The 21,714-nt window shown below is 35.4% G+C and overlaps 2 protein-coding genes across 2 annotated transcripts in view; both read right to left on the reverse strand.

Annotated features, from left to right (window-relative positions):
- LOC133330062 (fibrinogen-like protein A) overlaps positions 1 to 19,816 on the reverse strand; it is a 30,402-nt gene extending 10,586 nt beyond the window's left edge. Inside the window, exon 1 of the mRNA XM_061538536.1 lies at positions 19,718 to 19,816. Within this exon, the coding sequence (XP_061394520.1) occupies positions 19,718 to 19,816 (99 nt within the window). The remainder of the gene's footprint in view (positions 1 to 19,717) is intronic.
- Positions 19,817 to 20,409: 593 nt separating this feature from the next.
- LOC133330085 (ficolin-1-like) lies at positions 20,410 to 21,257 on the reverse strand. Its single transcript, XM_061538557.1, has 3 exons — positions 21,201 to 21,257; positions 20,599 to 21,137; positions 20,410 to 20,533 (listed from the first exon to the last, which is right to left on the reverse strand). Exons 1-3 carry the CDS (start codon positions 21,255 to 21,257, stop codon positions 20,410 to 20,412), a joined length of 720 nt encoding a protein of 239 aa, XP_061394541.1.
- Between the last annotated feature and the right edge of the window lie 457 nt (positions 21,258 to 21,714).

Consider the following 21,714-nt stretch of genomic DNA (forward strand, 5'->3'; position numbering starts at 1 on the left):
TCTTTTGATCATCTCCAAACTCAGGTCCGACTTTTCGTTATTTTTATTTGAAAGTGAGCTCACGTGACACCACTTTCAAGTAGTGGGAGAAGTAGAATGCCTGAAACTTCTCATCTTATGAAGTCTGAAATCACCATTTATCCTTCCAGCTCTGACATTTTCAATTGACCATATGCACATAGAAACCACTGTTGTCTATTTATTAAAAAAGTAATAACCAAACTTATGAGCTGTTAAAGGCGGAGTTAAAACAACATGAAAAACAGCGTTAAACTCCAAAAAAGAAACCCCAAAAATGATGTAATTTTCCTTGTCGCTATTAAGACCATTTGATTGTGATCGGGCAGCCAATCAGCCAAGCCATGAAGTATTTAGCAAAACACCTCCGTCCACCAGACACCTTCATTGTTGTTGTTGCCAAGTTGGATCAACTCCAAATTTCCTAACCTAACTAAATTATGAATTGTGAAAAGTGTAAAAACAACAACTTCTTTATTATTGCTTTTGCTGTTGTTGTAAATGCAGTGTTTAATTTACAACTTCGACGACAATAATTCACAATTACTGATTAAAATGCCAAGATTTGTGACACAGTTGGCCAACAAATTGTCAGGCTTTGGGTAAAACTCATTAAAATTGTCTCAACGCCAATCATTGTGAAATAAATGTGACAAATGTTCGGATATTGGAGCGTGACCGAAATGTTTGGTATTTCATAATTGAATTTTAGTTTCTTGTTGATCATGACAAATATTCGTTTTTTTTTTTTTTTTTTTTTTTTTTTTGCACGAAAATATTTTGTTAAACTGCGATTTATAGCCTAATGTGTGAAATGTTGAATTAAATGAAATCGAAGAAAAAAATGAGAACATATGAACATATTTAGGTTATATTTAAGGGAAACCCCCCCCCTTTCTTGATTTAAAATTTTCAAGATTTTCAAGGGGCCAGTAAATCTGTACCAAAGTTTGTTAAGTTTTATAACTTTGCAGATATATATTTTTCAAGATTTAAAGGAAAAATAATTTACAATTGTTTTATTGTTTTGTTGTTGTTTTTTGTGATTAAATAAAGTCCATATTTTTGATGGCGGGCATGATAAATAACTCACTGGAAAATGGGAATCCGAAAATTCTAACTGTGTTAGAAAGAGTACATGTCTAGCTCTCGTATAAACTAGGATTATTCACTTCGCTCAAAAATTAACCAAATGGCGGATCATTGAAAACATATTTTTGGAAAATCGCATATTTTTGTGGTCAAAAATTTAAAAACCAGTGAGCCGAGCATTATAGTCGGACGGGGCCGACCATACGATACCCTACACAACTTCCATGAAAATCTAACATTCTGTGGTTCTATATTCTGAGATTAGACAATATTTCGCGATATTTGCACACTTTTGACTGGCTAGAGGTCAGCAAATGTTTCTAAAAATCAGTACAGCCCCTCTAATTAATTGTAGAGATTCCCTTCACCGTGGGTTGTGTTGTGATGTTCGGCTGTCGACTCGAAAATTTTAAATATTTAAGTTTTCGGTCCACTTCATCCCAATATTATTATCTGATCATCACATAACATTTTAGGCGTTGTCCTTGACCATAACTGGAATCTCATGGAACATTTCAAAGCGATCAGCGCTATATTTCCGCCCTCCAGTGTGGTAATAGGTTACTAAATAATATATGAATCCGTAAGCACCTGTAAATATATAAGTTAAACTCCCTCATCCGAGTACCTACGACAATATAATTGGTATTAATTTAAAGGTCAACCACTCCTCTTGGATATACTGTGAACTTATCGGGTCTATGTCCTACAGGGGTTAATATATACTCTATAGAATATTCTTTGACCCGATCTCCTTCTCCATTCAAAAATTCGCGGTGTTTGGGCCATATTTGCGGCCTCTGGAGCAACCAGAAAAACCGACAAAAATAAAGTTTTTGGTCCATTTCATCCCCTAAATATTAACCGATCTTTTCCAAAAACAATAGGTGTCTTCATTGGCCAAAACCCATCCTACATGCAAAATTTCCGCTCGAAGTATTTGGTCAGATCCCCTTCACCTTGTAAAATATGTGATGTTCTGCATATAATATTTGCCTCTAGAGCGACTAGAACATCTGACAAAATTAAAGTTTTCCGTTCATTGCACCCGAATGTTCAGGAAGTGACAACATTTTTTTCATAATTGGTATCTATAAGTGGAATATAAATATTTGATTATGATTGAATGGCTTACATATGAAGCGAAGTTCCCCACAGTTCGTTTATCAATTTTTGAAGATCTGTAACATTTTTTGAGAGCAATTTCCTTTTAATATTTGCAAAGAAGGGCGTCCCGTTTTATTATCTGGAAAAATATGTAGATATGTAAACAAAAAATTACAAAAAAATTCTGAGTTTTTTTTTAATAAATGTGTGTAAACTGAGCTTAGTATAGAGTCTTGCATTAATAAAGTCAAATATTTATTAGGATTATTGAAACGCAGTGAAAGAAAACTTGATTATCTAATATTTCTCGATGTCTTCGAACAGTTGTTTGGCTGTGCTATTTACGAAATCCAAATTGGTGTTCGGCTACTAGAAAACTGTTTCTAAACGAGTCAAGTCTCTTAGCTACTGACGATAGAAGTGTAATTGGCCTTTACGATTCAATCTTGCTGACATCCTTACTTACCTAGTGAGCACAATCCGGACATGGAGTGTTCGCGTACCTTTCGTTATAGGAAGGTCGTTCCCACCTTGGCTGGGGTAGGAGTGAATGGCGTGGGACCGAACGAAAAACAAAATTTGCTGGAGGTTGTTCTATGTATTCTATACGAAAACTAAGATCGGCACTAAGATTTTCTTTTACACAAAAATCCTAAAGGACGGTGTCTCATCGCCATACATATATTTAAGTTCATCGATGCAGTCATAATATACTTGGTTTTAAGAAAATGTTCACGAGTTGGAAATCAGTTTATATTTAGACATAGTTCCCATATATAATTTCGTCCGATTTTGTGTAAACTCCCAATATTGGTCCGATTGAGACAACATTTAGCACAGAGCACTGACTTATGTCCAAATTAATGTATGCTAATTTTTGTTGAAATCAGTTTAGATATAGCCCCCATATATAGTTTCGTCCGATTTTATGTAAATACTGCACCAAACTCCCAATATTGGTCCGATTGAGACAATATTTTGCTCAGAATACAGAATTAGGTCTAGATTAATATAAGATCAGTTTTGTTGTAATCGGTTCTGATTTAGATATATACAAAGAGCCAAATTTAGGCCGATTGGCACAAAATTGTGCACAGCTTACGGAATTAGATCCATGTTGATGTCTGCAAAGTTTTGTTGAAATCGGTTCAGATTTAGATATTCTATTTAAATGATGCGTCATACTAGCAATGTTTCTCCGATTGAGACAAAATTGTGCATAGTGTATTGAAGATACTACAGGTTGACATCCGTATTGAAATTACTGCAGGAGTGAAGTAATGTTGAAATCGATTCAGATTTAGATATAGCTCCCATATATCATATATTCGCTCGATTTAAAGTAAATGGAGCACCATAATGTCAATTTTTGTCCGATTGAGGCAGAATTTTGCACAGCGTACTGAATTAGGTCTGGATTGATATATGCGAAGTTTTGTTGGAATCGGTTCAGATTTAGATATAGCTCCTATATAGTTTCGTTCGATTTTATGTAAATGGAGTACCAAAGAGTCAAATATATGCCGATTGACACAAAATTTTCAGCGTAATGAATTAGGTATAGATTGATATATGCTCAGTTTTGAAATCAGTTTAGATTTAGATATAGATCCCATACAAATTACTACCAATATTTGTCCGATTTTACAAAATTTTACACAGCTTACTGAATTAGATCAATATTGATGCGAAGTATTGTTGGAATCGGTTCTGATTTAAATATAGCTACCATATATTTTTTCGTCGGATTTAAAGTAAATGCAGCACCATCATGTCAATATTTGCCCGATTGAGACAGAGTTTTGCACAGCGTACTGAATTAGGTCTGGATTGATGTATGCGAAGTTTTGTTGGAATCGGTGCAGATAACATATAGCTTCCATATATAGTTTCTGCGATTTAAAGTGCACCATGCAGTTAATGTTTGTCCGATTGAGACAAAATGTTGCACAGCGTCTGACATCCTTACTAACCTAGTAAGCATTGTCCGGACATGTTCACGTACCATTCGTTATAGGACGGTCGTTCCCACGATTGGCTGGGTAGGTGTGAATTGCGTGGAACCGAACGAAAAACGATTGAGACAAAATGTTGCACAGCGCACAGTGGGTTAGAGTACCATGTTTTCTTGGATCAAATCAGGGAAGCTATGTTAGAATAATTTTTCTTTATTTTTCAGTTAATACCATTAAAATAAGTTAAAAAAATGTTTTCTAAGTATATTTGAGTATAATTTTATTAAGTAGTGCCAAATATCAGTGTAGGTATATAGTGCAAGGAGTACAATATGATAACTTAAACATTGAATTTTATACATCTTAAAGTTAATCATCCACATCGTCATCATCCGCAGCCGGGGATGGTCCGTATGACGAATTTTCAGGTTTTCGACTGCCAAAAAGGTGTAAACGTCGAAAACGACATATACCTGTATAAAATGTAGTAAACGTCATTTATTTCAATATTATCACCATATACAGTCATTTTCAAGAACATATATTATTTTTACTGTATATCTGGCTATTCTTTACTAGAACTGATAAACAAATTCCGAATTTTTTTTAAGAAAAAAATTTTGATATTCGGTATGAATTTGAGTAAAGCATACGTTATTTCCAACTCGATAAATGTTAATAGCCATTTTATAAAAAACATAATGGTTTTGAGTCGGTGTATGTCATTTACGTCACTGTTTCTCACAGGCCACCTCTGTCCGCAGCATCACCAACTTCTGATAATTGCTCAATATGTAAAAGGGCATTTGACACAATTTCGGGTCCGTGAATAAAAAACTTGTGCAAAGTGGTAGGCATATTATACAAAGGATACGTTTCAACAAAAAGTCGTCCTGTATTGTGTGCATATATTTGAAATTTTTCATTATTAATCTCATGGCCACTGGATACAGCTATAACCGACACGTGCATTTTTATTAAATTAACATATATTTTTGTTATTTCGGCAGATTTTTCTAGCGTTTTGGTGCGTTTTTTTTTTGATTTCTTTAGCTAAAAATGTCATCTTGTCATTCATTGTTTGAGCGCTCGAATTCATCATAAGCTTCGACGATTATAAACCAGTAAGGAAAGTAGAAAAGTCGGGCGGGGCCGACTATATGATACCCTTCACCACTTTGGGTATATTCAACAGATGAATGCTAATAGACGTCGAATTCTGCAACCTATACTAAATTTTTCATTTGTTCAGATATACGGTTGCTTCTTACAATGGGACAAAATTACCAAAACTCGGCAGAAAATATATATAGAAGCTCTATCAAAATCTGAACCGATTTCTACACTTTCCAAATTTCAAAACTTTAGTACGTTGTGCAAAATTTGTGTCAATTTTGTGTAAAATTGGACGAAAATATATATGTAGAAGCTATATCAAAATCTGAACCGATTTCAATGAGAATGGCAGAGATTATCTTATATTAACTTCTGTATTGTACATAATTGTGTGGCAATCGGACAAACTTTGGGTCTTTAGTGCACAATTTACATAAAATCGGAAGCAAAAATATATAGGAGCTATATATAAATCTCATTTCACTTAAATCTCCAGACTCATTTTAGTACACTATGCCAAATTTTGTGCAAATCGAAATATGTATAGGGACTTCGGTACACTATTTACATTAAATCGGACGAAAATTTATATAGGAGCTATATTTAAATCCAAACCGATTTTCGAGAAACTTAACGTGCACTATTCTAGACTTAATTAAGTACGATATGCCAAATTTCGTGCAAATCGAAGGATATATAGGGACTTTGGTACACCATTTACCTTAAATCGGACGAAAATATATATGGGAGCTATATCTAAATCTGAACCGATTTTCAGCAAACTTAACACACATAAATCTAGACCTAATCCATTTCGCTATGCCAAATTTCGAGCAAATCGAAGGATATATAGGGACTTTGGGGCACCATTTACATCAAATCGGACGAAACTATATATGGAGCTATATCTAAATCTGAACCGATTTTCTCGAAACTTCGCAAACATCACTCAAGGCTTAATTTAATACGTTATGCCAAATTTCGTGCAAATCGAAAGATATATAGGGAATTTGGGGCACCATTTACATGAAATCGGACGAAACTATATATGGGAGCTATATCTAAATCTGAACCGATTTTCTCGAAACTTGGCAGACATCACTCTAGGCTTAATTTAATACGTTATGCCAAATTTCGTGCAAATCGAAAGATATATAGGGACTTTGGTACTCCATTTACCTTAAATCGGACGCAAATATATATGGGAGCTATATCTAAATCTGAACCGATTTTCAGCAAACTTAACACACATCAATCTAGACCTAATCCATTTCGCTATGCCAAATTTCGAGCAAATCGAAGGGTATATAGGGACTTTGGGGCACCATTTACATGAAATCGGACGAAACTATATATGGGAGCTATATCTAAATCTGAACCGATTTTCTCGAAACTTGGCAGACATCACTCTAGGCTTAATTTAATACGTTATGCCAAATTTCGTGCAAATCGAAAGATATATAGGGACTTTGGGGCACCATTTACATGAAATCGGACGAAACTATATATGGGAGCTATATCTAAATCTGAACCGATTTTCTCGAAACTTGGCAGACATCACTCTAGGCTTAATTTAATACGTTATGCCAATTTTCGTGCAAATCGAAATATATATAGGGACTTTGGGGCACCATTTACATGAAATCGGACGAAACTATATATGGGAGCTATATCTAAATCTGGACCGATTTTCACGAAACTTGGCAGACATCATTCTAGACTTAAATGATTACGCTGTACCAAATTTCGTGCAAATCGAAAGATATATAGGGACCGTTTACATTAAATCGGTTAAATATATATATGGGAGCTATATCTAAATCTGAACCGATTTTTCCCAATTTCAATAGGGTTCGTCCTTGGGCCGAATAAGTGACCTATGCCAAATTTCATCCAATTCGGATCATAAATGCGACCTGTACTTTGTTTACAATTTAACATGGACAGACAGACAGACGGACAGACGGACGGACGGACGGACGGACATGCTTAAATCGACTTAGAAAGTGATTCTATGCATATTCTCAAAAGGAACCATGTGTCTATCTCGTTTCCTTTTGCCTGTTACAAACATATGCACAAAGACATAATACCCTGTACCACAGTGTGGTGAAGGGTATAAAAACAACGTTCGAACTTGTACCTATAAAAAATGCTAATAAAGAACGCTTTTACCCGACTACTTGAAACTGCACAACACAATCACTATTTGTCAAAACAATGAATATTATTAAAATAAACAAAAACAAAATATTATTGTAACAAAGAATATCATTAAAAGAAACAAAAATAACAACAATAAAATAATTAGAAAAAATAACATGAAAAACAAGAAAACACAACACTCAACAACAGCACCAGCCACGAGATCAATGTGACTTTTAGCTAATTTGACTGCTACAACACTTGTATTAAACAACGCATAGCTTCTAAAAGGCACAAAAGGGCAGCGTAAAATTTTACAATATAACACAGATTTATGTCCTCTTTAATATAAACCAAAAATTATGACACGAATGTGGACGAATAATAACTATTTATCCATTTAAAATATAAAAATATTATTTTTTTTTTGGCATTTTCAATATAAATAACTAAATCTTAATCACTTCCAAACACAATTTCATACTCAAATGTTAACGAAGTATTTGCAAAATAACCTAAACTTCATGGTTCCGTTGAAAAATGTTTAACTTTTACAATACTTTTTAAAATAAATAAAATTTTCTACGGGAACGTTTTCACTTTTTTCAGCCTTTTTTGGCACAAAAATTTGTATGAAGTTTGACTTTGAAGTTTCACTACAAAAACACCTGTCCACTTTTGACATTAATTTCAACGACAAATGATGTAGAATTTTATATACTTTAACCGTGTGCAAAAATTTTAACGATACTTAAAATTTAATTTTTTAATTAATCCAAGGAAACAGGGTATTCTAACCCACTGTGCAGCGTCCTGAAATTACTTCAGGTTACCGTCCGCGATTCAGATTTAGATATAGCTCACATATATACTTTAGTCCCATTTTATGTAAGTGGTGCACCATAGATCCTGGTCTATTTGCATGATATTTTGTTGTGGAAATTGGTTCTGATGTAGATATAGCTCCCTCATATATTTTTGTCTGATTTTATGCAAATGGAGGAACCTATGTCTGTTCGCGTAACGTGAAATATTACATAGCGTATTGGATTGAAGTCTTTTTAGGTTTAGATATAGGTACCATATAATGTTCGGTTTCATCAAAATGATGTACCAAATAACTAAAGTTTGTCCGCTTAGGACGAATTACTGCACAACGTACCAAATCGAACCTAGAATGACGTGTATTCGTTTTGTGTCGTATATGGGTTATTTTAATTTAGTTCAAATATCTATGTATGCATATAATTTCGTTCGATTCCATTTCAATGGTCCTCCAAAGATGTTATGACTATTCTATCTAAAAGATATTGTACATATGAGCATCTCTTGCTTGTACCCAAATTGGTGAAAGGTATCATATAGTCGGCCCCGTCCGACTTTTGAACTTTCCTTGCTGTTGTTTTTTTTTTCTTTTACTTATTTATTTATTTATTTTTATTTTATTGTATTTATTTATTATTATTATTATTTTTTTTTTTTTTTTGCTACAAATTTTGAACTTTTCAATCGAAATGTCAGATGGCACTAGGCAACAATTAGTATTTTCTATGCCAGGAATGTATATAGTAGCCCCCGTAGAAAATAAAATAGCAATTATTTTTATTTACAATAAAATTTATTAAGTATCACATCGATGATGATTTATTTCAACACCTCTGGTCTTGTGATCGTTCATAATCAAAGGAGTGACTTCACACTGTGGGTGTCATGACAATTTAGTGGTAATATCAAATAAGGCATTGTTTTCGGTAGACCTGCCTAATAATTTTTCAGGTCTGTTTGTCTCCATTGTTAAAGGGTCAATGGGGCAGCTGTTAACAAACAACTTTTGAATGTTCAGAACAAGGGGGATTGGTTTTCGGCGAATAAATATCTAATTGCTTGAACAAAATGCCAAATTAACAGATTATAAAAAAAATAAATAAACACGACTTGTATTGATGTGCGGATTTTTTTATATAATTCTACTTTTTAAATTATTTATCAAAAAAAAAACGTTGAAAACTGGAAATCGAACTTTGAGGATATGAGGCATTCAATTAATTAAATATTATTTTCAAAAATATTAACGCCATATTTTTCGAAAAAAAAAAAATAAAAAAGAATTCGTCTTTTTTTATGTTAAAATATTGGTCTGTGTTTCAGAACCTGCATGAATGTAGAACTTTTTACTACGATAACCATTTTTCCTTTATGATATCGAAGAAAATAGTAAAAACTAGTAGATTATTGCAGTACGGGAACAGACCATATATTGAAATTATATTTTAACCGAAAGTTTTTTGTGGAAGATCCTTTGAAGTCCCACTTTTTTTAAATTTTGTTGAAAAAGGATTTTTACTTTAATTTAATTTAAAATTTATATGGAATATCCCATATCTCAAAATTCTAAATGTTAAATATCAAAAATAATTTTTTTTTCTATAGAAAAATAACAATTTTTATGTTTGGTTTTGAACACAGACCCTCTCAGAAAAATACCACTTGTCTACACCGACAACATTGGTAATGAATTATTTCACCGGTTATTATCTTGACAGTGCCATAATTGTTGTTCTTCTTGGACCATTGCATCTCGGTGGCAAATGACGATTTTTTACCTCTTCTTCTTCTTCGTGCATTGTGGCAAATGTGAGATTTGCATAAATAAAATCTACATTCGATGCACGTTGCAACTTAGGAGATTACGGCGCATTTTGTACTCTAACCAAGACGACGAAGTGCAGAACCTCGTTGGAAGTCACAGCCAGCAATTGCTATCGCCGGGTTAGATATGCAACAGCTATGTAAATACCAAAGAAATCAAATAAATATCTGTCCATTCGACGGTAGTTATGTAGGCAGTTAGGCCGATCCGCCGTATTTTCCTTTACCCCGGTAGCTAAATGATCATAAATTTCGGTAACTGTTAGTTTTTTTTTTGTGTGTTATTTTTTCTAAGCAATTTAAGTTATTACCATGAGGGACTGAATGGCTCTATACATACAACTGATCATGATGATGATTATAGTCATGAGATCTGGCCACCTGCATGTAAATTTGGTGGTGTGAATACATAAGTAGCGCGTTGTAGAAGAAGAATATCTAAAAGCGTGGATTAATAAAAAAATATTTTTCAAAGCATGCATTTTTATCCCAGCACCATATTAAATTTGTCATTCAAATATTCACCTGAGATCCCATAAAGACGATATATTCTTAATCTTGAAAGTGGGATATATCCGTCCACTTAGTGGTACTCTACAATATTCGGTAACACTTTCACCTTTATTTGATATTTTGGGTTCTCATTGGGTAGAAAGTCTTCTTACTAAAAATTATCAATATGGCCCACTGTTTAGGATAATCCCCATATAACGTCACATTCCAAATTTTCGGTATTTTTGGACAGCTTTGGCAAGTGCTTCAGCAGAATTGGCTATAATTATATCCTTCACCATACTGTGGTACAGGGTATTATGTCTTTGTGCATATGTTTGTAACAGGCAAAAGGAAACGAGATAGACACATGGTTCCTTTTTAGAATATGCATGAAATCACTTTTTAAGTCGATTTATGCATGTCCGTCCGTCCGTCTGTCTGTCTGTCCATGTTAAATTGTAATCAAAGTACAAGTCGCATTTATGATCCGAATTGGATGAAATTTGGCACAGGTCACTTATTTGGCTCAAGGACGAACCCTATTGAAATTGGAAAAAATCGGTTCAGATTTAGATATAGCTCCCATATATATTTTCGTCCTATTTAATGTAAATGGTGTACCAATGTCCCTATATATCGTTCGATTTGCACGAAATTTGGCATAGGGTACTGAATTGATACTAGAATGATGTGTGCAAAGTTTCGTGAGAATCGGTTCAGATTTAGATATAGTTCCCATATATATTTTCGTCCGATTTAATGTAAATGGTGCGCCAAAGTCCCTAAATGTCTTTCGATCTGCACGAAATTTGGCATAGCGTAATGAATTATGTCTAGAATGATGTGTTAAGTTTCCTAAAAATCGGTTCAGATTTAGATATAGCTCCCATATATATTTTCGTCCGATTTAAGGTAAATGGTGCACCAAAGTACCTATATATGTTTCGATTTGCACGAAATTTGGCATAGCGTACTAAATTAAGTCTAAAATGATGTCTGCAAAGTTTCTTGAAAATCGGTTCAAATTTAGATATAGCTCCCATATATATTTTGGTCCGATTTTATGTAAATGGTGCACCAAAGTTTCTATATATCCTTCGTTTTTCACGCAATTTGACATAGCGTACTGAATTGATACTAGAATGACGTGTACAATATTTCGTGAGAATCGGTTCAGATTTAGATATAGCTCCCATATATATTTTCAATCGATTTAAGGTAATTGGTGCATCAAAGTCCCTATATATCTTTCGATTTGCACGAATTTTGATATGGGGTACTGAATTAAGTCTAGAATGATGTTGCTAAGCTTCGTGAAAAGATCCATAGCTTGGCCGATTGACACAACGTACTGATGTAATATAAATTAGTCTCTGGCAAGTTTTCCTGAAATCGGTTCAGATATATTCTACATATGTTTGGGTACATATTTAGAATATACCCAAAGTGGTGAAGGGTATCATATAGTCGGCCCAGTCCGACTTTACTACTTTCCTTACTGGTTTTATATATTGATTTCTCACTAAATAGAAAATTTCACTACCAAAAATTATCAATATTGTTTTAAGTTTCGGTATAGACCCTCATATTCGGCATTTTGAGGTGTTTGAATATGGCATTCAATCAAATTGGCTCTATTTGGATTTTTTGGGTTCTCATGGGATATCAAGTCTTCGGGTGAGGATCACTCTTAGTCCGAAGGTGTCAGATGAGGTTGGGTTTATGAAAATTCGTACTAGAATGGCACCAAAAGTGCTAAAAAGTACTAAATATGTTACGATTTATATTTCGCGAAACGGTGGAGTTAAAAGTCTTCAATTTGGAATGAGGATCACTGATAGAGTGTAGGATAGATATACTAATGATGTACTTTTGGGAAATTCGAACTATAAGTATACGAAAAGTACTAAAATGTACAAAATTTCGTAGCATGTGAACGGATAGAGTTAGAAATTGGGAATGTAAATAAAGGGTGAAAGAAGTTGAGTCGATATAAGAATGTAGTTTGGGAAGTATCTAAGTAGTTTTGTGTTTATAGGACATGGAACACTGAAATTTGTAAAAATGTTTACTGTTGGAGTGTAGGACTGGGTTATGGATGTAGTTTTGGAAATTTATACTTATGGGTACTAAATTTGGTACAATTTGAATTTTGAGTTAACCGATAGAGGGGTGTAGGATTGGGTTATGTGGGAATTTTTAGAAATCCGGTCTAATGTGTACTATTTGTTACGAAATTTGGTACAAATACAATGTAGGTGAACCGATAGATCTAGAATTCTGAAATTTGGAGTTATGGTCACTGTTGGAGATATATAGGAAGTTTTGGAAATTTGTACTAATGGTACCAAATTAAACTAAATGGTATTACATTTTGTTGAACTGATAGAGCTGAGATCCTAAAATTTTGAGTTAGGATTACTGTTGGGGTGTCAGATTGGGTTATGTAGGAAATTTTGGAAATTCGTACTAGTGTGTACCAAATTTGGTACAATTTATAGAATCTTCGGCCTACGGCACAAGAGCGCGTGTCGATTTGTTTTTTTTTACATCTATGATTAATACAACGCGTGCAGATTTTTGTATGACACAGACAATCCAAAGTCTATGAGGAGATAATGAAGTTCAGGAAGTATTTCCGCTCGTAGCACGAAGCAGGCTCAAACATGTTTTTCAACGCCGAGCTGAAGTCTAAACAGTATTTTATACCCAAGATGAGGTCAAAAGAGGCCTGCGTGTATGAACTGGAGTCTGGTGGAATTTTTTCATTTTACATTTCATAGGCCTACTAGCTTTTATCATGTCTAGACATATTTAGGACTTTTCGGTTTCTCTATAAAGGTACATTACAATTCACATTTTCAATGCGGACACATAGTAATAGTCTTTTGTTATTGTCCTACTGGCGCCCAATTGAAATGACTATTGAATTGGCAATGATGCGGCCAAATCGATTTGATGTCTAAATATTATTTTATATTCGAATATATCATTTTCTAGAGAAGAGCTGAAATCCATCAGTAGTCTATGGAGGCCTAAAGTCTAGGAGACTCAATTACAAAGACACTGAATGTGGTTAATGGTCAGTTAATGATTTACCGCGAAATCCTGGATAAACGTCAGTTATATTGTGTGTCTACATGTCTACATCTATAATCGAGTATAAAGACAACCTGAAATTTTTCAGGACATCACTCAATCAGGTTAGACTGAGTACAGCTTGATATGGTGGAGTATAATGCAGACTAAGGTTAGACTAAGTACAGCTTGATATGGTGGGGTATAATGCTCCAGTGTTAATTGACGCCAGTGTGATAAAAACGATGAATTGAAATTTAGGTTCTGTATTGAATAGGTGAAGAGTCAGGAGCATGAATAGACATGGTATAAGCTAGTTACGCTGTAAACGTTCTATGAAAATGTGAAAACAAAAAATTCACCCAGACTTCAGTTCATATACGAAAGTTTCTTTCGACGTCAACTTGGCTATACAATATTGTTTAGATTTCGGGTCGGTGTTGATAAATATGTTTGTCTTTAGTCTGCCTCATGCTGCGTTTATTGACGAGCGGATATACTTCCTGAGCTGCATTATCTCTACATAGCCTCTGCCTTATCTGTGTCATATAAACATTTGCCCGAGTTGTATCAATCATAAATGTCAAAACAGTTCAAACACGCGCTCTTGGGCTCTTGAGTGTGTACCAAATTTGGGATTCTGAAATTTGGTGTTAGGATCATTCTTGGGGTGTAGGATTCTGCTATATAGAATGTTTTGGAAATTCGTATTAATGTGTACTTAATGGTACCAAATTTGGATTTGTGTGAACTGATAGAACTGGGATTCTTAAATTTGGAGTTAGGATCATTGTTAGAGTGTAGGATTGGGGTGTGTTGGAAGTTTGGAAAATTTGTACTAATGTGTACTAAATTTAGTACATTTTTGAAAGAACTGATAGATCTATAATCCTGAAATTTGAAGTTATGATCAGTTTTGGAAATTCGTACCTTTGTAATGTTCAGCATGTTCAGAATGCTTTGAACAGGGCTATCCGGAAAAAAGGACCTATATTTATAACTTTTTGTGAAGAGATTTGGTACCTATTAAGAACTCAAAATACTGAATTACAGCCAATTCGGTGGAAAAATACGATCAAAATCCCCAAAATACTGAAAATTAGGAGGTACAGTAATATGGGGGCTACCAGAAAAAGTGGACCTATATTTATAATTTTTGTGGAGACATTTAGAACCCATAAGAACTCAATGTACCAAATTTCAGCGTATTCGGTTAAAAACGCGCTCAAGAACCCCAAAATACCGAAAATTGGGGGCTACTGTATATACAGACGGACGGACATAGATCGTCTTAGAATTTTACCCTGATCAAGAATATATATACTTTATAGGGTCGGAAATTAATATTTCGATGAGTTACAAACGGAATGACAAAATTAATATATCCTCCATACTATGGTGGAGGGTATAAAAACAGCTCCCATATGTGTGTCGGTATGTTGAAATTCCTATCTCACATTTCCAACCTATAATTTGAAACATGAACAACCTAATACCACATTATGCCAAAAATTTACTCCACATATAATAGACTCGGCCGATTTACGGAGTTTTGAAGGACCATCAAGTATTGAAGGCTATAAGAAGTTCAGGCCGGACAAATTTAACGATGTTTTTACATGTCTAAACAATATTTTTTTCGGGGCATTTCTAACCTTTTTGAAAAATAATTTTTAGGACTAACCGAGCTACAAGCGAATATTATTTAACGAAACAATTTTAAAGGACGTCCAAGCAATTTTAAAGAATATTTTCCCAAGGACTATCAGAGCTATAAGTTTGGATTTTTTAAGATGATTTTTCTAAGAACTATCTAAGCTTTAAGAGGGCATGTTTTAAAGAATATTTTTCCAGGGACTATCAGGGCTATAAACGTGAATTTTTTGAAGTACACATTCCATGGACTTTTCGAGATGAATTTTTTAAATAATATTTTATTTTAAAAACCAGTGAGCGGAGCAGTATAGTCGGGCGGGGCCGACCATGCGATACCCTACACAACTACCACGAACTCTAACTTTCTGAGGATGTTTATTCCGAGTCTGAGTAATATTTCGTGATATTTGCCCCCTCTTGTCCGATTAGAGGTTAACAACACCTCTTCCTTACTTTTTTCGAATATTCAGTACAGTCCTTCTAAATACTTGTCCAGATTACCTTCACGGTGGGTTGTGTTGTGATTTTCGGATTATACTCTACTCGAAAACACACAAAAAATGATGTTTTCGGTCCATTTCATCCCAAAATTTTAATCTGATCATCACCGAAAATTATAGGCGTTGTTCTTGACCATAACTGGAACTTCATGAAAAATTTCAAAGCCATCAGCGCGATATTTCTCCCTCTAATGTGGTAATGGGTTACTGAATAATATCTGAATACGTAAGCACCTGTAAATATTTGACTGTAACTCCCACATCTGAGTAGATACATCACTATATTTGGTATTAATTTAAAGGCCAACCACTCCTCTTGGATGTGCTATCAACTCCTGGGGTCTACATCCTCCAGGAGTAAATATATATGCCATAAAATACAAATTTTGTCATTTTTCACACAAAAGTCAGGGTCCATTTGACCCGCTAAATATTGACCGATCTTTATCAAAACATGCATGCTTATTCTCTGGCCCGATCCCCTTTTCCATGCAAAAATTCGCGGTGTTTGGGCCATAATTGCGGCCTCTGGAGCGACCAGAAAAACCGACAAAAATTTAGTATTTGGTCCATTTCATCCCCTAAATATTAACCGATCTTTTCCAAAAACAATAGGGGTCTTCATTGGCCAGAACCCATCCTACATGCAAAATTTCGTGAAGATTGGTCCATAACTGTGGCCTGTATCGTGTTTACAAATTATAATGGACAGACGGACGGACGGACGGACGGACACACATGTCTAGATCGACTCAGCTAGTCGAGATATGACGATCGGTATACTTAAAGGTGGGTCTAGGACCAATATTTCGCGGCGTTACAAACATTTGGGGCTGCACAAAGCTATAATACCCTGACAACATAGTTGTGTAGGGTATAATAATGTAGTGTGTATTTTTAAAGAATTTGTAGAAAAAAAAACTGTCACAAAAAAAAATATACCAACCATCCCATAATAATCTGCCACATAAACAATTAAATATACAGCTATTGAATTTGCCAGTACACATAAGAGAAGAGGAAAAAAATACTTCTACATAACTTCCATCTACTGGAAACGTCCGTCCCTCCATTAATCTGTCTATTTGTGATTTTTACAACTGTTTACCAGCAATAAAACGAAACAAAGCAAAACTGGGGAGTGCGAATATGGTTTTGTAGCTTTAAACCTCGTATCATTTTTATTATTTGACATGTGTAACACCCACCTTCGAATGTCTGTCTAGGTGGCAAAATTATTGCAACGCCAGTCAAAAGTTGACAAAAATTGAAGGCGTAACAGACAACAAATCAGCGAAAATTAATTTGAACTTATTTTATGTGTGGCGACAATCAATAAAGTGTCAAAACTGAATAAATTAAATTGAATGAAGAGAGTATCTCTGTTTAGATGTTTAAGGAATCGAAGCGAGGGATAAAAGAGCGGCACCGATATATATATATATATATATAAACCAGTGAGCGGAGCAGAACAGTCGGACGGGGCCGACCATATGATACCCTACACAACTACTACGAAAAGCCTGGGCAATATTTCGTGATATTTGCACCCTTTTTACCGATTATAGATCAACAACTACTCTTTCTACAGTCTTGCATATTTTCTAAAATGTTTTTTCTTGAAGTGAATTTTTACGCCATACAATAAAAAATTGGTCACTTTATATTTTGGTTGATTTGACACTCGGAAAATTGACCGATCATAATCTAAACAACCGCTCTAAGTATTTGGTCAGATCCCCTTCACCTTCTAAAATATGTGATGTTCTGTATACAATAATTGCCTCTAGAACGACTAGAAAACAGGGCAAAATTAAAGTTTTCGGTTCATTGTACGCCCTGAATGAAATCTTAACTTCACCGAAATTTATAAGCGTCGTCCTTGACCATAATCGGAACTTCATGTACAATTTCAAAGCGATCAGCGCGAGATTTCCGTCCTCTAATGGAGTAATAGTAATACTATGTACATAGTCACCTTTACCTAATTACGTATAACTCCCACATCAGAGTACATGCAGTCTCTTGGATATACTATCAACTTCTCGGGGATATATCCTTAAGGAGCAAGTATATACGCCCCAGAATAAAAAAATTGTAATTTTTCACACAAAAGTCAGGGTCCAATTGACCAATTGATTGCAAACAGATATATAACATCGGCCTATAGTTAGCGGAGGTTTACGGAATAAACCCCAGGTTTTATTATTCGTTTTATATAAGGTATATGTGTTCGTTAAAGAGTGGACCATCTTTAGAGAGTTACCAGAAGACGTTGTCCTATAGACCTCTTCTTACGAATATACTATTCACATTCTGGATTCAATCGGTATCAAATCAGACATGGAAATGGTACCAGAAGGGTTATGCACATGGTATATATTACCATGTGCATGTGGGGGTGTTAGACGACCCCGTGCCCATTAGTGTTTTACGGTTTGCAGGAAGGGTCCTTGTTGATACCTGGGCGCCTGAACAAGTTTTTCAGGCTTAGTTGCCGAGTCCTTACCATGGCAAGGGGCTATGACATGTTCAACCTCAAGTCCAAAAACAACCACCGATAAAAGATAAAATTGTAACAATATGAGATTTTTCGACTGATGTTGATGTGGCTGCCTTGACACAATCAGTCTTGAACTCTACAATGTCAGAATCCAATCAACCCCTACAAACGACCACCACCAATGTTATCGCACCGAACCTTTCTTTTTCCTCATCATACTCCATTACTCTCGATAATGTCAATGCAAGCCTGGATAAACATACTGATCTTCTCTTTGATCTCCTTCCACCTTAGTCAGGAAAGCATCCCGGCTCAACTCTGGGATGACTCACCCCTAAACCTAGTGACTCCTCCAAATCAAGGTGAGTCTCTCAGATGATTAGTAGGACTGTAACCTCTGGCGAGGAATAATATTGGATATTGGTGCAGACGACCTTCCCATCGTAAATCACCTGAACCATGAACCACTAAACGCGTCAATGCCAACGAGAATTCTGACAAGAAGAGCAGTTCATTTCTTCAACCGGTTTATCGGACGAGACGGACTCTATCACGGACAAGGAATTCCTTCTCATTAAGAGGAATGGCATTGCGAATGATTTCTTAATAGATAGAATTCCAAGGTCACAGGCGAAGTCTACCACGGTAACCCCTCTAAAGGGGAAGAAGACTGTGAGATGTCCGAGCATTACCAGGAGAAGTCCCCGACACAATCCGACACTGCTACTGAGGGCAGGGTAATGCTGATAAAGCACAACCTCCCTCAGAGAAATTAACCAACTCCGTCAATCCGCCACACTGCTGAATTGCCAAAACCAAAATCCAAGTTTGTGGCAATTCGGCAGTTGTTGATGGATAAACCAAAGGTGGAGAACCTCTGCGACAGATGTAGGTCCGGTCCTCGGATGAGGTATAAACCCACGCAGTCGTTGTATGCACAACTGCTTCGTACGCGTCGGTAACATCTATGGAGGATAAAGACCCAGTTGTTCAACCAGGGAACCGGAAGATCTGCGAGTAGCAATCAAGGATTGAGCTGTCCCCAACGGGGTTATCAGCGAAGATAAATGGCTGCTGATCAACAGACTTGAAAGACCTCTTCTTGAACGACGAAGTTGATCGACGAAAGCTTGAATTTGGCCAGATCACTTAATTGTCGTATTAAGGAATCCTGTTACTTCCTTAAGAAAACAGTTAATAAGAGTGACCCTCATCGGGAAGGAAGCTGGCATCCGTTGCGGTGCACGAGATACCGAGCGGAATGGTAACCTCATTGTGGATCCCACCACCATTTATGGAACTGGACAAAACACTGTGGTTCTTTGAAAAACAGAACGACAGTTTTCAGCTGAGGAAGTGGAAGTCTTGCTAAGTTCGCCACCGACTCTGCTGGAGAACATTACCTCAGGAGGAATAAGGGTGAATTGTTTTCGCCTCCCGCCGGTAAAACGGGCATTAATTAAAAGCTGACGCAGAACATGGTACAGATTAATCTGCATCATTGTAAGACAGCTGCTGCTAAATAGCACCTCACCCTTTCCCCCTCAAGTATCGACATCCATCCAGAAACATATCTTTACTTCAGACTTGTTTGGTAAAAATAATAGTCTGCACAAAGTTTAAATCGGATGGTCCGCTCGCATTATATTATAAAGTAATTTTTCCGCAAAAATCTTGACAATTTTGTGGGGGAGGTACCAGAAGAGTTGGACCGTTAATCCCCAATCTTCGAACTTGAACTAAGTTTGGAAGAAATATTGCTATGTGGAAAGTTTGGATCGAATCCGACCATATAGAGGGACGTACATTTGTAAATCGTATCTAAATTGCTTGAAAAGGATTTGGCCCAAGGAAACATGAGATCTAAAGCCAATACTTCGATAAGGCACATTTTTGCCGTATCACTCTGAGGTCCTCATATAGTGATGACAGTCCTTGAAAAATATGCCTTAAAGGAATCATCGCTTGTAGTAGATTTTATATTGAAAATATTCTTTAAAAATCTACGCGCACAATAGTTCTTGTAGGGGATAAAGTCATTAAAAATTATTCTTTAAAAAATTCACGTTTATAGCTTTTAACATCTTATTTTTATTTAACGAGGTCTTATTGTCATTTCCACAAATTTTAGAGAATAATGGTGACCTTTAAATTGATACCAGTTAACACCCTGGGCATATTCCTTGGTAGTCCCTTTTAAATAGCGGCCGTTTAAGTTACTACAATGAAAAACACGATAAACATTATTTTTCATATAATATTACGTTGTCTTCCTTCCACCTACCTCTGGTGACATTTGTTATACCACCAAGCACCGGTAAATTCATTGGCACATCCCTTTTCATAGGCATCGTTGTCCTGGTCATAGGTAGAAAACTTTTGACCCAAATGGGCTGACATAGCATCCCCGGCAGAACCACTATATGCCCCCAGGCTTTTAAGTGAATACTTCTCTGTTTCACTACCCACAATGAAAGTGTCGTATTTAGCATAGCGTCGATCTCCCTCCCAATCTTCCAACACAATTAAGAGATCATACGGTCGGGAATTCGTTAGACGGTGTAGTTTTTCCAAACCAATGAAAAACTCTCCAGAATTGTTGCCAAACCCCTGTTTATAATCCGCCCACGGACGAAAGAAATTCACTGAACCATCCATGCGTCGCTGTATAACCACATTGCCATGATCGGAGAGCTTTTCCTCTAGCTTTTGAAATTTTCGCTGTATTGTCTTATCCAACTGTTCGATTTGATTTTCCAATAGATTAATTCGATCACTTACTTCGCGTATGGAGTTGCTGTTAATTTCCGTGGCGGTTGAAGTCTGAAGTAAAATTATGGTGAATTATTTTGAAATTGAATATTTTATTTTGAAAATTTAATTTACCGTTGCAAATATTTGGGGACTCACAATCATCAACAGCATTAAAATTATTCTTTTCATTTTTTTTTTTTTTTGAGTTCTCAATTCAAGATTTAAAATAATTCTGAATAAATCACTTTTTACTTTTATTCACTTTTATACAAAAAAATATATTGTTATCAGTATTTGCGAAAAAAAAATACAATTAATAAACCAAAACAAAAATCCCCTACATTGGAGGGTGGTATGAACAAGTTGGGTTACCCACCAACAACATGTATGATTCGAACTATGAGCATTGGGTTTAGCACAAGGTGTTGATTTTTGTCAAACATATTTTTTCAATAACCTTGAAGAGTTTTCGGAGTTGATTTAAAAAAGTATATATTTCTTCCAAATCCAGCAGAGCTTTAAGCTTGTTAAAATAAACCATATTAGAACGGAGCTTTTGGGCGTTTTAAACATTATTTTTCCATAGCTTTTAGCATGGATTACCCCATCAGAGCTTTAAACGTAGAGTTTTAAAGTTTATTTTTCC

This window comes from Musca vetustissima, unplaced genomic scaffold (genome assembly GCF_032173495.1).
Source record: "Musca vetustissima isolate MV318-11 ecotype Yass unplaced genomic scaffold, APGP_CSIRO_Mvet_v1 utg2339, whole genome shotgun sequence".
Lineage (NCBI taxonomy): Eukaryota > Metazoa > Arthropoda > Insecta > Diptera > Muscidae > Musca > Musca vetustissima.